This window comes from Carassius auratus, chromosome 1 (assembly GCF_003368295.1).
Source record: "Carassius auratus strain Wakin chromosome 1, ASM336829v1, whole genome shotgun sequence".
Classification (NCBI taxonomy): Eukaryota; Metazoa; Chordata; class Actinopteri; order Cypriniformes; family Cyprinidae; genus Carassius; species Carassius auratus.
The window spans coordinates 3858988-3870992 of NC_039243.1; the positions used below are offsets into that span (position 1 = coordinate 3858988).

Consider the following 12005-nt stretch of genomic DNA (forward strand, 5'->3'; position numbering starts at 1 on the left):
AGTCAGAGGCGGAGAGAAAGAGGAGCGTTGTATGGCTGTATTTTCAGGCCGATCTACCCTTTTTGTGTTAGCTGTGAAAGGGATACTAGTTTCTATATTTAAACTTCACCTAGATGTGCACCAGACTTAATTATTTTTATTATTTTATCAGTAGCTGATTCTCCAAGAGCAGTGGATATTACAAGGCGCCTATTAGAAATGATTGTGAAGGACCTGCAGCCTCTTTCCATAGTGGAAGATGTCGGCTTCAGGAATTTTGTATAAGGAGAATTTGTTTTACATTTGTGAAGTAAAACGTTGTTACTTTAAGAAAAAAATCCTGAAAAGAAGTGCACTAAAGAGGAGAATTATTAACTTTTTAATTATTAAAATTAATTATTAACATGCTACTTGCAAAGAGAATTTGTTTTTACATTTTTTATATTTGTGAAGTAATCATTTTGTAACTTTGTTTATTTAAATAAATCAGAAGTAACCAAAAGTTGTTTCTGAACAAAAGCTTTTGTGGTACTGATTAATAACCCAAAATGCAAATCACAAAAACAAATTAAAAGTCATGAAAATTCATTTAGATTTAGGTTGAAGACGCATCCACCTTAATTATTAAAAAGTATTGGTATTGGTATCGGCGATACTGGCCCTGTATTTACTTGGTATCTGATCGATACCAAATCTAGCGGTATCGCACACCTCTATTAAATACATTGATGTTTTTATTTATCTAAGAATTATGTTGTTCCAATAATACATTCATATTACAAACCCAGTGTTTCTGCCACATGAGATACAGCAGTATTATAACAATCAGTTAAAATCTTGAGTTGTTTAATCCTCCTCTGGTGAGATCTTCAGAGATGTAATGTCTTCTTTTATATTCAGTTGATTTCATCTAAGGTTGTGCCTGAAGTCAGTTGTAGTTCTTGTGTTTCTGCTCATCTCTTTTTCTGTTATCTTCTTTCCTTCAGTTATTCTGCTTGTTAACAGGATTAAGGCTGAAATTATTTCATATTTAATATACACAGATTTTGTGGCTCACATAAGGTCCAGTTCTGGTTAATTTCTTTACTCTTGGCTGACATGTGGCATTGCTATGGCCTGCTTGTGGCTCAAATCTGGCAAACAGGAGCGGTCCGCCCAAGTGCCATCATTCCACGCTGCATGTGGGCCAGATCATCTTTCAACGGGTGCCAGATTTTTCGACGGGGAAGTCGTGGCCTAATGGTTAGAGGGTTGGACTCCCAATCGAAGGGTTGTGGGTTCTAGTCTCGGGCCAGACGGAATTGTGGGTGGGGGTAGTGCACGAACAGCTCTCTTTCCACCTGCAGTACCACGACTTAGGTGCCCTTGAGCAAGGCATCAAACCCCCAACTGCTCCCCGGGCGCCGCAGCATAAATGGCTGCCCACTGCTCCGGGTGTGTGCTCACAGTGTTTGTGTGTGTGTTCACTGCTCTGTGTGTGTGCATTTCGGATGGGTTAAATGCAGAGCACAAATTCTGAGTATGGGTCACCATACTTGGCTGAATGTCACTTCACTTCACTTCAGATGTGGACCGGATCTGGGCCGACACAATGTTGCTATGTGGGAAGCCCTGCAGTGTGAATATAGCCATGTTTTTTTTCTTTCTTTTTATCTCATCTGTTCACCAGATTTAATCAATATGCATAGCATAGCATGTTAAACTGCATGCTAAATTAAACTGCCAAACTTTCAAGGACGTTAATTAATATTTGTTCATATTCAGCAAATATCTTTGGCTTTTGCTTTTCCCAGCAGCCGGGATGAACATGACATGTCTTCATGACAGTCTGTCATTCATCTGACAGGGCTGTAGATTACAGAGACCTCTTCCACAGTCTCCACATCCAATCGCCTGAAACAAAAAGAAATTACATGATGATGAAGTCATTCATCCTCCTTGTATGTCAGGTTTCTGATTTGGCATTAAGCAAAAAGTTCAAACTGAAAGAACTATACATTTTCCTTTAGTCATAATCATGACAGTGAGCAGATTATGACAGAAGATGTATTTTTGCACCTCAGGGCAGCAGTAGGCTGGTGGATCCTGAGGTTGTCGTACTGGTCTTCGCTCTCCTCTGCTCTCTTCATCGGTTTGTTCTTGTGATGCTGGACAGTTGCATACTGGATCTCCTCAGCATCTCTGTCTCCATCTCTTCTGGGTTTGCTGAATGAAACGCTGGCATACGGAGCAGCATCACAAATGGCTGATTCAGACACGCAAGCGCCCCTCTCAGTTACATTAGAGTACAGATCATCCTGAAATAATTGAAAATGAATTATTACACATATGAAACCTAACTAAAATGTACGCAACATATTTCCAGTCTGATTCACCTGTTTCACTGTGACATCTTCAGCTTTTGCACCTCTTCGTTTTCTCCTGCTTTTATAGACATTTAAGTTACAAGTTGAGTTTTAAAGATTTATTACTAATAATTACATGAGGCAATTCAACCTGCACTATAACCGAAAATGACTCTTAATCAAACTTACATCATGAACATGATGATTATGCTAATAATGAATAATCCTACACATGCCACTGTGATTCCCAACCAGACATGCCAACCCAGACCACGAGACACTGAAAGATTAAGAATGTGAGTTAAGATTGACTCTCAAAGCTACAACTGTCTTGATCATTTATAAAATAAAGCTTCACCTGTGACAGTAACAGCGTCTGATCTCTGAGATCCATGTTGATTGTGAGCCTCACAGTAGAAGCGTCCACTCTGTAGTGCACTGAAACTCTGTCCAGATCCAACAGCTGAGCTTTGATTCTCCTTAAACCAGCTGAAGTTCAGAGCAGGAGGGTTTGAATCACTGCTGCAGATCAGAGTCACTGAATCTCCCTCCACTATTACACCTGATCCAGTTATAGACACAGAGACATTCCTGGGAGGATCTGAAATACATAAAATATTAACATTCACAAGAAAAAATTATTAGAATTTTTTGAATTTGTATGTGAACAATGTGCAGATGATGATTGACTCACACGTGACGTTTAAAGTCACACCAGCAGAGTATTTATCTCCATGTTTATTTCTGGACTTGCACTTGTATTCTCCACTGTGATCAGATCTGATGTTTAAGATGCTGTAGATTCTTCCAGAACCTACAAACATTCCTCCTTTAAACCAGCTGATTGCTGCAGGAGGGTTTGAATCACTGCTGCAGTTCAGAGTCACTGAATCTCCCTCCAATATTACAGATGGACTGATGGACACTGAGACACTTTTTGGTGGGTCTAAAAACAAACAAATGAACAAACATGAAAATTCACAATAAAAAAAAAAAAAAAAAAATTAAACAATGTGCAGATGATCATTAACTCACACATTATGTTTAAAGTCACACCATCAGAGTATTTCTCTCCATGTTTATTTCTGGACTTGCACTTGTATTCTTCACTGTGATCAGATCTGATGTTTGAGATGCTGTAGATTCTTCCAGATCCTATAAATATTCCTCCTTTAAACCAGCTGATTTCTGCAGGAGGGTTTGAATCACTGCTGCAGGTCAGAGTCACTGAATCTCCCTCCAATATTTCAGATGGACTGATGGAGATCACAGTTTTCTCTGGAGGATCTACATCAGAAATATTTGAATTTTAAACTCTAAATGAAATTAGTACTATCTGTTGAATAAAAATAAAAAAAAATAAAAAAATAAAACAACATGACTTCTTGTTTGAGCTGGTCATGTGCTGGTCCTAAGCAACTAACTCCTTCAGGACCAGCACATGACCAGCTGAAAATATACTTAACCAGCATATGCTGTTTTATATATACTGGCGAACAGCCAATCCCGAGCCTTGCAACACAAAGCAAGTTTGATTTACCAAAATTAAGTCAGGTTAGAAATGAGTGAAGCTGCTCTGCTGAGACCTTGAGAGATTTAATGTCTTCTTTTATTTCAGTTGATTTCGTCTAAAGCTGTATCTGAAGTCATTTGTAGTTCTTGGTTTTCTCTTTTGCCTAAGCAAAAAGTAGTATACTTCAAGTTATTTTATTAAGTTTACTTAAGTAAAGTTCAAGTATACTTTATGTAGCAAGTATACAAAGTGTTCTAGTGGTATACTTGTAAGTGTATACTGTTTCAATACTCCTTGGGACTAAATCGGCCCACTTTCTAGTATATATTTAGTATACGCAAAGGTGGGTAGTCCAGGGGCCAAAGAGTAAAAGTCCTGCCATATTTTTGTTCCACCCATGAACTCAGCAGCTGATTTCACCAGAGGAGGAACCAACTAGTCTCAAGTCATATCCCAAGTCCTCAAAGAGTTAAAGTTAATGAGATAATTAAGTAACAAATTAAATGATGATTGTGCATTAATGATTAACACCTGTTGTTACTGAGAACTACAGAGGATCAGATGCTGATGTTTTATTGGCTAAAATGATGCCACCGTCATGGAGATCAGTGTTTGCTTCAGTTGTGCTCTTGACCTTTGACTTTTTGTGTCAGATCATGTATGTAGGTTCTCATGTGGTTTAAATATGTTTTCAATAATGTTGTTTCTTATTTTTCCACATGTTTAGATTTTGAATAATCCCAGTGAAACTACAATTTACACAAAAAAGCATTGTTCTAATATTTTTAAAGAGTGAGTTATAAATTTGTGTAACACACATAGAAATCTGAACTCCAGCGCTTGCTTTTTAGACACACAAAAAGATATCAAGAACCAGCATATGATCAAGGTTGAGAATCTACAAGGCTGAGAATCAACAAAAGAAATGATGTTACAATACATGAAAGACTCCCATAATGCACTGCAGTATGAATAATTATTTTCACCACTGTTGAGGATCATATGATAAATGGACATGGCAAAATGCCTAATACCAAACTGTCTTTTTTATATTATTATTTTAATATTGAAGCATTATGGTGGCATTTACGTAATGAGATTTCTCTCTTTTTAGTGAAAATGACATACAGTTAAGTATGGTGACCCTAACTCAGAATTCATACTCTACTTTTAACCCATCCAAAGAGCACACACAGAGCAGTGAAAAGACAGCAGTCCTCTCTAACAACTGATCTTTTCATTTAAAAGTATAATCAAGATCATACAGTCATCAAAAATATAAGTTTCCTGCTAGATCAAGAGTTGTATCAGCATTGCACACATGTTTGTGGCAAAACAATAATGCAATTGCTTAGAAGCAAATTTACAGAGACTGCTTAAAGGCTCTAGAGCTCAACTGAAGCAGATAATCACCACAATTATGGGGGCACAGTTTTTTTTTTTCTTCCAGTATATTTCATCCAAGGTTGTGGTTAAAGTCAGTTGTAGTTCTTGTGTTTCTCTTTTCTTCAGTGATGTTGATTGTAAACAGCAGGTGTTCATCACTAATGCATCTTAATTTAATTAGTCTCTTAATTATCTCATTAACTTTAACTCTTTGAGGACTTGGGATTTGACTCAAGACTAGTTTGTGACTTGAAAGGTGATAAAATCAGCTGCTGAGTTCATGGGTGGAGCAAAAATATGGCAGGACTTCTACTCTTTGGCCCCTGGATTACCCACCTCTGAGTATACTTAAACGTAATTTTAAGTATATTTCTGAGAAGTACATAAAAAGTAAACTAAATATACTTTCCTATTTTTAGTTTAAAAGAAGTATACTAATATCACACTTGAATACACTTTTTTTCGTAAGGGTTCTTCAGTGATTCTGTTTGTTAACAGTAGGTGTTCATCATTAATGCTCAATCAGATCTTAGTAAATCACTTAATTGCGTCATTATTTTCAACACTGCTTCAATCTTACTTCAACACTCTGAGTAGAGTGTGATAAACACTGAGCAGAGTTAATTAAACACTGTGCATTTGTTGTGACAAAATTTAACAGACCAGTGGTAAATCTGATAGCTCCTTTGCATTGCTATGGGGTACATATTTTAAAGCAATCTTTCACAATCATGTTAACCTTTTTTCACCCTTTTTTCCCATCTTGTGCATATACTATTGAAATAATGAGTAATTTTAACATTTACATATTGGCCCTGTTTACTTCTATTGTGTCTGTGTGTCTCACTTATAAACCTGATTTATGCAGTTTTAAAGAAAAGGAGGGATTAGTCACTTTGAAGGAAACCTTTAAAAAAATACTCACAGTTGACATTGAGCTGAGCAGCAGGAGAGATGTAAGTGTGTCCATGTAGAGCACAGCTGTATCTGCCTGCATCCTCTCTTCTGACTGACTGCAGCAGGAGTTGATTGTTTCTGTCTCTTCTCTCAGTTAATGGCTGTGAGTTTCTGTACCAGATGAATGTTGCTCTGTCAGTCAGAGCGCAGCTGCTTTTACATGTCAGACTGACATTATGACCCTCTGTCACTCTCTCAGGAGCCTCCACCTGAAGATCTGAACACAACACACACATTATATCTAGTGCTGCTGTCATACACTGATTATTATTCAACATAATGCACAGAAGAAGAGCTCAGCCTCATGAAAGTCACCTGTGACAGTAAGAGTCACTCCTGGATGACCAAGCCATTTTCCATCAGGTTTATCAGTGATGAATCTGAAACAGTACATGTGTTGGTCCTTCTGTGTCACATGACTCAGTCTGATGGTGCAGTTCTGCTGTTTGTCTCCCAGATACTGAAGCCTCTGTCTGTATTCAGGATCCACAGACAGATCTGGAAACTCATTATCAGCATCTTTTACATTTGTTTTGGTCCAGAACACTTTCTGAATCTTATGTCCAGTAGGGTATGTATAAGTGCAGTTCATTATCACTGATGAGGTCTTTAGTGCACAGATGTGTGAAGGACTGTAACTCACACCCCAGTCAGCAGAAACCACTGAAACACATTAATGAAAACATAACCAGGACCATAAAGGTTCATTTAAATTGGTCATGTAAACATGAAGCTATGTACAATTTGCAGATGATGATTAAATGCAGGAAGCATAACACTGACCACTAACCATGAACAACATTCTGGACTAAATGCTAGTTAAACATACAATTATTTGATCAGTTCAAAGGGGTTTCAGCACTTTTCCTGTAGCTAGCAGGACTAACTGGACCCAACTTTTGTACCTTTACTTCTAATATTGAGTTTTATGTCCCTTGATATTTACAGAGAGACTCACCTGGGATCATGAGCAGAATCAACAGAGGAAGAGGAGGAGCTGACATCAGTGACATCACTGCAGGAAACAATATAATATTCAACAGTGCAGCACATCATCTTTAGCTTCATTAACATAACAGACACTGTAAACATGATCAAAATCATTTAAATGATATTAACTCGTAAAATCTTCATTGTTAGTAGATTTACATTGTTGAAACCTAAGTTCACACGATCACTAGATGTTCAGAGATCATGAAAGAGAAGTCTATTGCATTAAGTTTCTTGTGTGACTAGAGATGCATTAGTTAAACAAGTATTTATTACTGAATGAGCGTAACTCTTACCGTGTTGTAGTTTCAGTCAAAAGATTTCAGGAGAGTGAAACTACAAATGCAAGCTGAAAACGTTCTTCTGCTGTTTTACACAACTTTTTCCTTCCCTTTTTAACCCTCTGAAGTCTATTTTTAACTGTCTGCCCCGTAACAAGACAGGAACAACCCAAACTAAACCACTTACAAAAGATTCACACAAATTAAACCACTTTAAAAATACACAATTAAAAAAAAACTCATTCGGAAATACTGATTAAAAATGTCTGAATACATGACTGCAGCTTACAGACAATAATCAAATGACACTATGAAGTTTTCAGTGTAAAAGGGAAATTTGCTGTCACATGGTTAGATGTTGTTACTCAGTTTCCTGAAAACTCTTCCACAGAACTGTACTTCTTCATTTGTATAGACAGTAAGTGTTTGCACAATAACATCAAAATGCATGTTTAGACGCATATCCAGTTATACATTTCTTTGAGGCATATAATATAACATATAATTGCTTTGCCTTATAAAGTAATCTACGGTGCCCGTAAAGTGACTTGTTCGGTTTACTTAGTTTTGTCATGGCCACGAAATAATAACTCGTGGGAACGTGATAATATGTCGTGGTCACAAGATATTAATTTGTGGGAACGTCATATTATGTCGTGGCCACAAGATCATTTTGATCATCCTCATGGTGTGGCCTCGAGATGCTATGTTGAGGGAACAACATCCATTTCTCGTAAGACATCCATTTCACTTGTAAGACTGTTGGATAAAAAAAAGTTTTTATATTTTATTATGCACTTTATGTAATATTTATTTATGATAAACTTCATGTGAATGCTGACGACCGCATGTAATACAGCCTGGTAGCCAAAGTGTATGGTAATATAACAATTACTTAATTCTAAATAAAATATTAATGAATCCATCTCTGATTATCCCGGGTTGCTATGGTCACGCAGGTTTGTTTACGCATTAAACTCGTGGCCTCGAGAAAAACATGTCGTTCCCTCAACATAAGAAGTCGTGGCCACGAGAAATGGATGTTGTTCCCTCAACATAGCATCTGGAGGCCACGACATGAGGATGTAGTTACCTCGACAAAATTATCTCGTGACCACGACATATTATCACGTTCCCACGAGTTATTATTTCGTGGCCACGACAAAACTAAGTAAACCAAACAAGTCACCTTAAGGGGACCGTAGTACAGTATATAAATAAATTAAAGGGGGGGTGAAATGCTATTTCATGCATACTGAGTTTTTTACACTGTTAAAGAGTTGGATTCCCATGCTAAACATGGACAAAGTTTCAAAAATTAAGTTGTACGTTTGAAGGAGTATTTTTGTTCCAAAAATAACTCTTCCGGTTTGTCACAAGTTTCGGAAAGTTTTTTTCGAGTATGGCTCTGTGTGACTTTAGATGGAGCGGAATTTCCTTATATGGGTCCTAAGTGCGCGCTCTTCTACCGGAAGAGCGCGCGCTCCCGTATAGTAGAGCAGAGAGAGGCTGAGCACAGACATTCACTGATCAGAGCGAGAGCGTCGCGAAAAGTCACAAAAGAAGTGTGTTTTTGGTTGCCAGGGCAAGACAACCCTGCACAGATTACCAAAAGAGAAACAGCATTAAGGGACCAGTGGATGGAGTTTATTTTTACAGAGCATCAACGGAGTTGTGCAAGTGTTTTTGTTTGTTCCCTGCATTTCGGATTGCACATCGTTTATTTCTTAAGGATAATGCAGTCCCAACGAAAAAGGGTCACGATCGTGTGTTGGAAGCGCAGGCGGTGAGTAAAACTGCTTCAAATATCTCTGTGTTGTTAACTTAGCTATCGGCGTGTAAGCACATCAAGTAAACAACATGCGATGTTGTCATCAAACTGCACTTTCCACATGTACAGCTTAAAAAAAAAAAAAAAAAAAAAGACGACATAAAGTGGAACTTAGTCATTTTCCAAAACCGCTAAGCAAATATATACAGTTTCAGTACATACCACATAGAGACGCCTTTGCTGATGCTGCTCTTGTTAAATTTCAGCCTCTGGATCTGTGTCACAGCTTCCAAACGCTCTCAACGCAAAATCCTACTCGCGCTCGTGATTCTTTAGCTCCGCCCACACGTCACGCCTCTAGGCGCTCGTGTTTTTCCGGGAAAAATCGGTACAGACTATCTTTCTCTTATAAATATAATAAAAATAAAGACTTTTTGGAGTTATGAAGGATGCAGTACTACTCTATAGGTACTCAAGATTAACAGGATATTGAGTGAAAACGAGCATTTCACCCCCCCTTTAAACAAATAAATAAATACAAGAAAATGACAACTAAATTAATTAATGAATTAAACTAAAATATTTTAATCAAAACACAAATGAAATAAAATTTAATGCAAATAATTGAATTGTATTAAAACAAATAAATTTATTTAAACTAATAAATCAGATTAAAACTGTAAATAAAACCATTAAATAAATCAAATACAGATTAATTAAAAACAGTAAATAATAAATCAGTCTTCTGACTTTGAGGATGGCCAGACTTTTCCTCTGCTGCCCTGAAGATGGAGCTGTTTTTCAGTTCAGACTGAGACTGTGGTTGTGTAACAAACACACACACACACACATACACACACACAGAGAGAGAGAAAATATCTATCTAGTATTTAGTGTGAGAACATTTAGTGTGAGTGGAGGTTGAAGCAGGCAGTCATGATAACCTCCACATCCATCAATTTCTCAGGTACAACATCTGTCACAATATATTCAGTGTGGAAATGGCACTTTTTATTCTTCACTGTCCTTGATGTCATCGATAAACACAACAATTCAGCAGACTAACAGTGAGATGACATCTGTCAGCAGTACGTGGTGTTTCAGTGTTGTGACTGATGGAGAACTCACTGGCTGTTAACATCTCTGGATCTGTGAGGAGCAACATCTCAGTCAGTGGCACTATCACATGGGTCAAACATGAAATGATACTTTAAAAATAGCCATAAATATAATAAATGAATGAAAAACAGTAAATCAAAAATAAACAAATTAGAATTAATTTGTTTACACAGTCCTCCAGTGTGATGCCTATGCATAATAAAGATATGTTCAGCATTAATAATCATGAAGCTTTACCAGTTTATGTAAGTCTCCATCTAAAGCTATTTTAAGCAGCTCCTTTTACATTGTGCTTGCGGTTTATAAGACTTACTGTCAATGATACTATGAAAAAAAATTACTTTATAAACAGCAGGACTACTGGAAACCTTAATGATGACAAGAAAAGCACATCCATGTCTGTTTGTCCTCCACCCGTGCTATGATTATAATCGAGATCACTGTCTGTTTGTGATCATGAACACTGGCGTATAACAGTGCTGGGGATTTCTGAAGTGCCACTGAGACTCAGATGTGTTTCAGATGGGATGTGATACAGCATGGTCTTCATCTTACGCCTCTCATGAGTCAGTGTGAGAGGTGAATTCACACACACATACACATACACACACACGCACACACACACACACACACACACATACACAGGGGTAAATAAATGTCAGCCGAGGTTTCGTATATATATGGGGATGAACTACAGACCTTTCACTTTTGTTTTCTGTGCAGAACATCCACCAGAGCAAACCACAGACCTGTTTCCAGAAGAGCCTGGCGGTGAAACACACACACACACACACACACACACACACACACACACTCACACAAAGCATGTGGTTTTGCTTTGTTACTGTTGGCTTTGCATGGACAGAGTCTCACCCGAGGTTCGTGATGATGGTGTCTTTGTTGTGTGTTGTAGCCCGGTGTTTCGTGTCTGTTTGGTCTTTTCCTCAAACACAAAGACTGCAGTAATTCAGGCGAGCAGATCTCTGTGGATCATCTCAAACACACCAACACCATCTGATTCATGTGAAACCACATGATCTACAGTCTAGCATGTTTATATGTCTGGCCTAATAAAGACATTTCACCACTCACGTTCTGATGAAGCCCATGATACTTTAATGGAAAAAAGTGTGGGAGTAAAAAAGCTGATATAATGCCAAAATATAATATAATATAATTTTATGGAAGCAAAGTTTACTTTAAAAACACTTCATTTTAGTATCATGTTAAAATGTGAACATGAACAAACAAGACTAAACATCTTTTCATGGGACAATTGATAATGGATCATATGAAGCATTCAAGTCATTTTGGACAGATGTGAGTTGAATGGATATGAAGGTGATATTATGACCGGGAAGCTCAAAATTTTCTTTAAGCCCTGAGTTTCCGAGTCAGTAAGAAAACATGTGGATGAATGAATTGCTTTCCTCATCAGGTTCTCAGGACTATATCGAGTTCATCTACAGCATCTCAGCATATCATTTCCTGATGAATCTGACTAGTTGTATTTCCTTCATATAGGATGACCACCAGAGAATGCACCATGATCTTCCTGACATCCCCTGAAGTCCCCAAAGTGAAAAAGAGGAACTTTACAGACGCACAAACACAGAATCATTTGACAGTTTCAACACAAACAGAAGATCAGATCTACACAGAAC

At 37.6% G+C, this 12005-nt stretch overlaps 1 protein-coding gene across 3 annotated transcripts; it reads right to left on the reverse strand.

Moving 5' to 3' along the window:
• Positions 1 to 1558: 1558 nt before the first annotated feature.
• Positions 1559 to 7975, reverse strand: LOC113118699 (B-cell receptor CD22-like). 3 transcript variants are annotated; one of them, XM_026288181.1, is made up of 11 exons: positions 7467 to 7975; positions 7139 to 7195; positions 6496 to 6843; positions 6149 to 6397; positions 3360 to 3611; positions 3019 to 3270; positions 2683 to 2925; positions 2514 to 2604; positions 2355 to 2400; positions 2038 to 2276; positions 1559 to 1872 (listed from the first exon to the last, which is right to left on the reverse strand). In XM_026288181.1, exons 2-11 carry the CDS (start codon positions 7191 to 7193, stop codon positions 1815 to 1817), a joined length of 1833 nt encoding a protein of 610 aa, XP_026143966.1. In that variant the 5' UTR covers positions 7194 to 7195; positions 7467 to 7975; the 3' UTR covers positions 1559 to 1814. The 3 variants fall into 3 exon arrangements, with proteins under 3 accessions (XP_026143966.1, XP_026143895.1, XP_026144026.1); XM_026288110.1 differs by having other exon boundaries at positions 2355 to 2403; XM_026288241.1 differs by lacking the exon at positions 3360 to 3611 and having other exon boundaries at positions 2355 to 2403.
• Positions 7976 to 12005: the final 4030 nt, after the last annotated feature.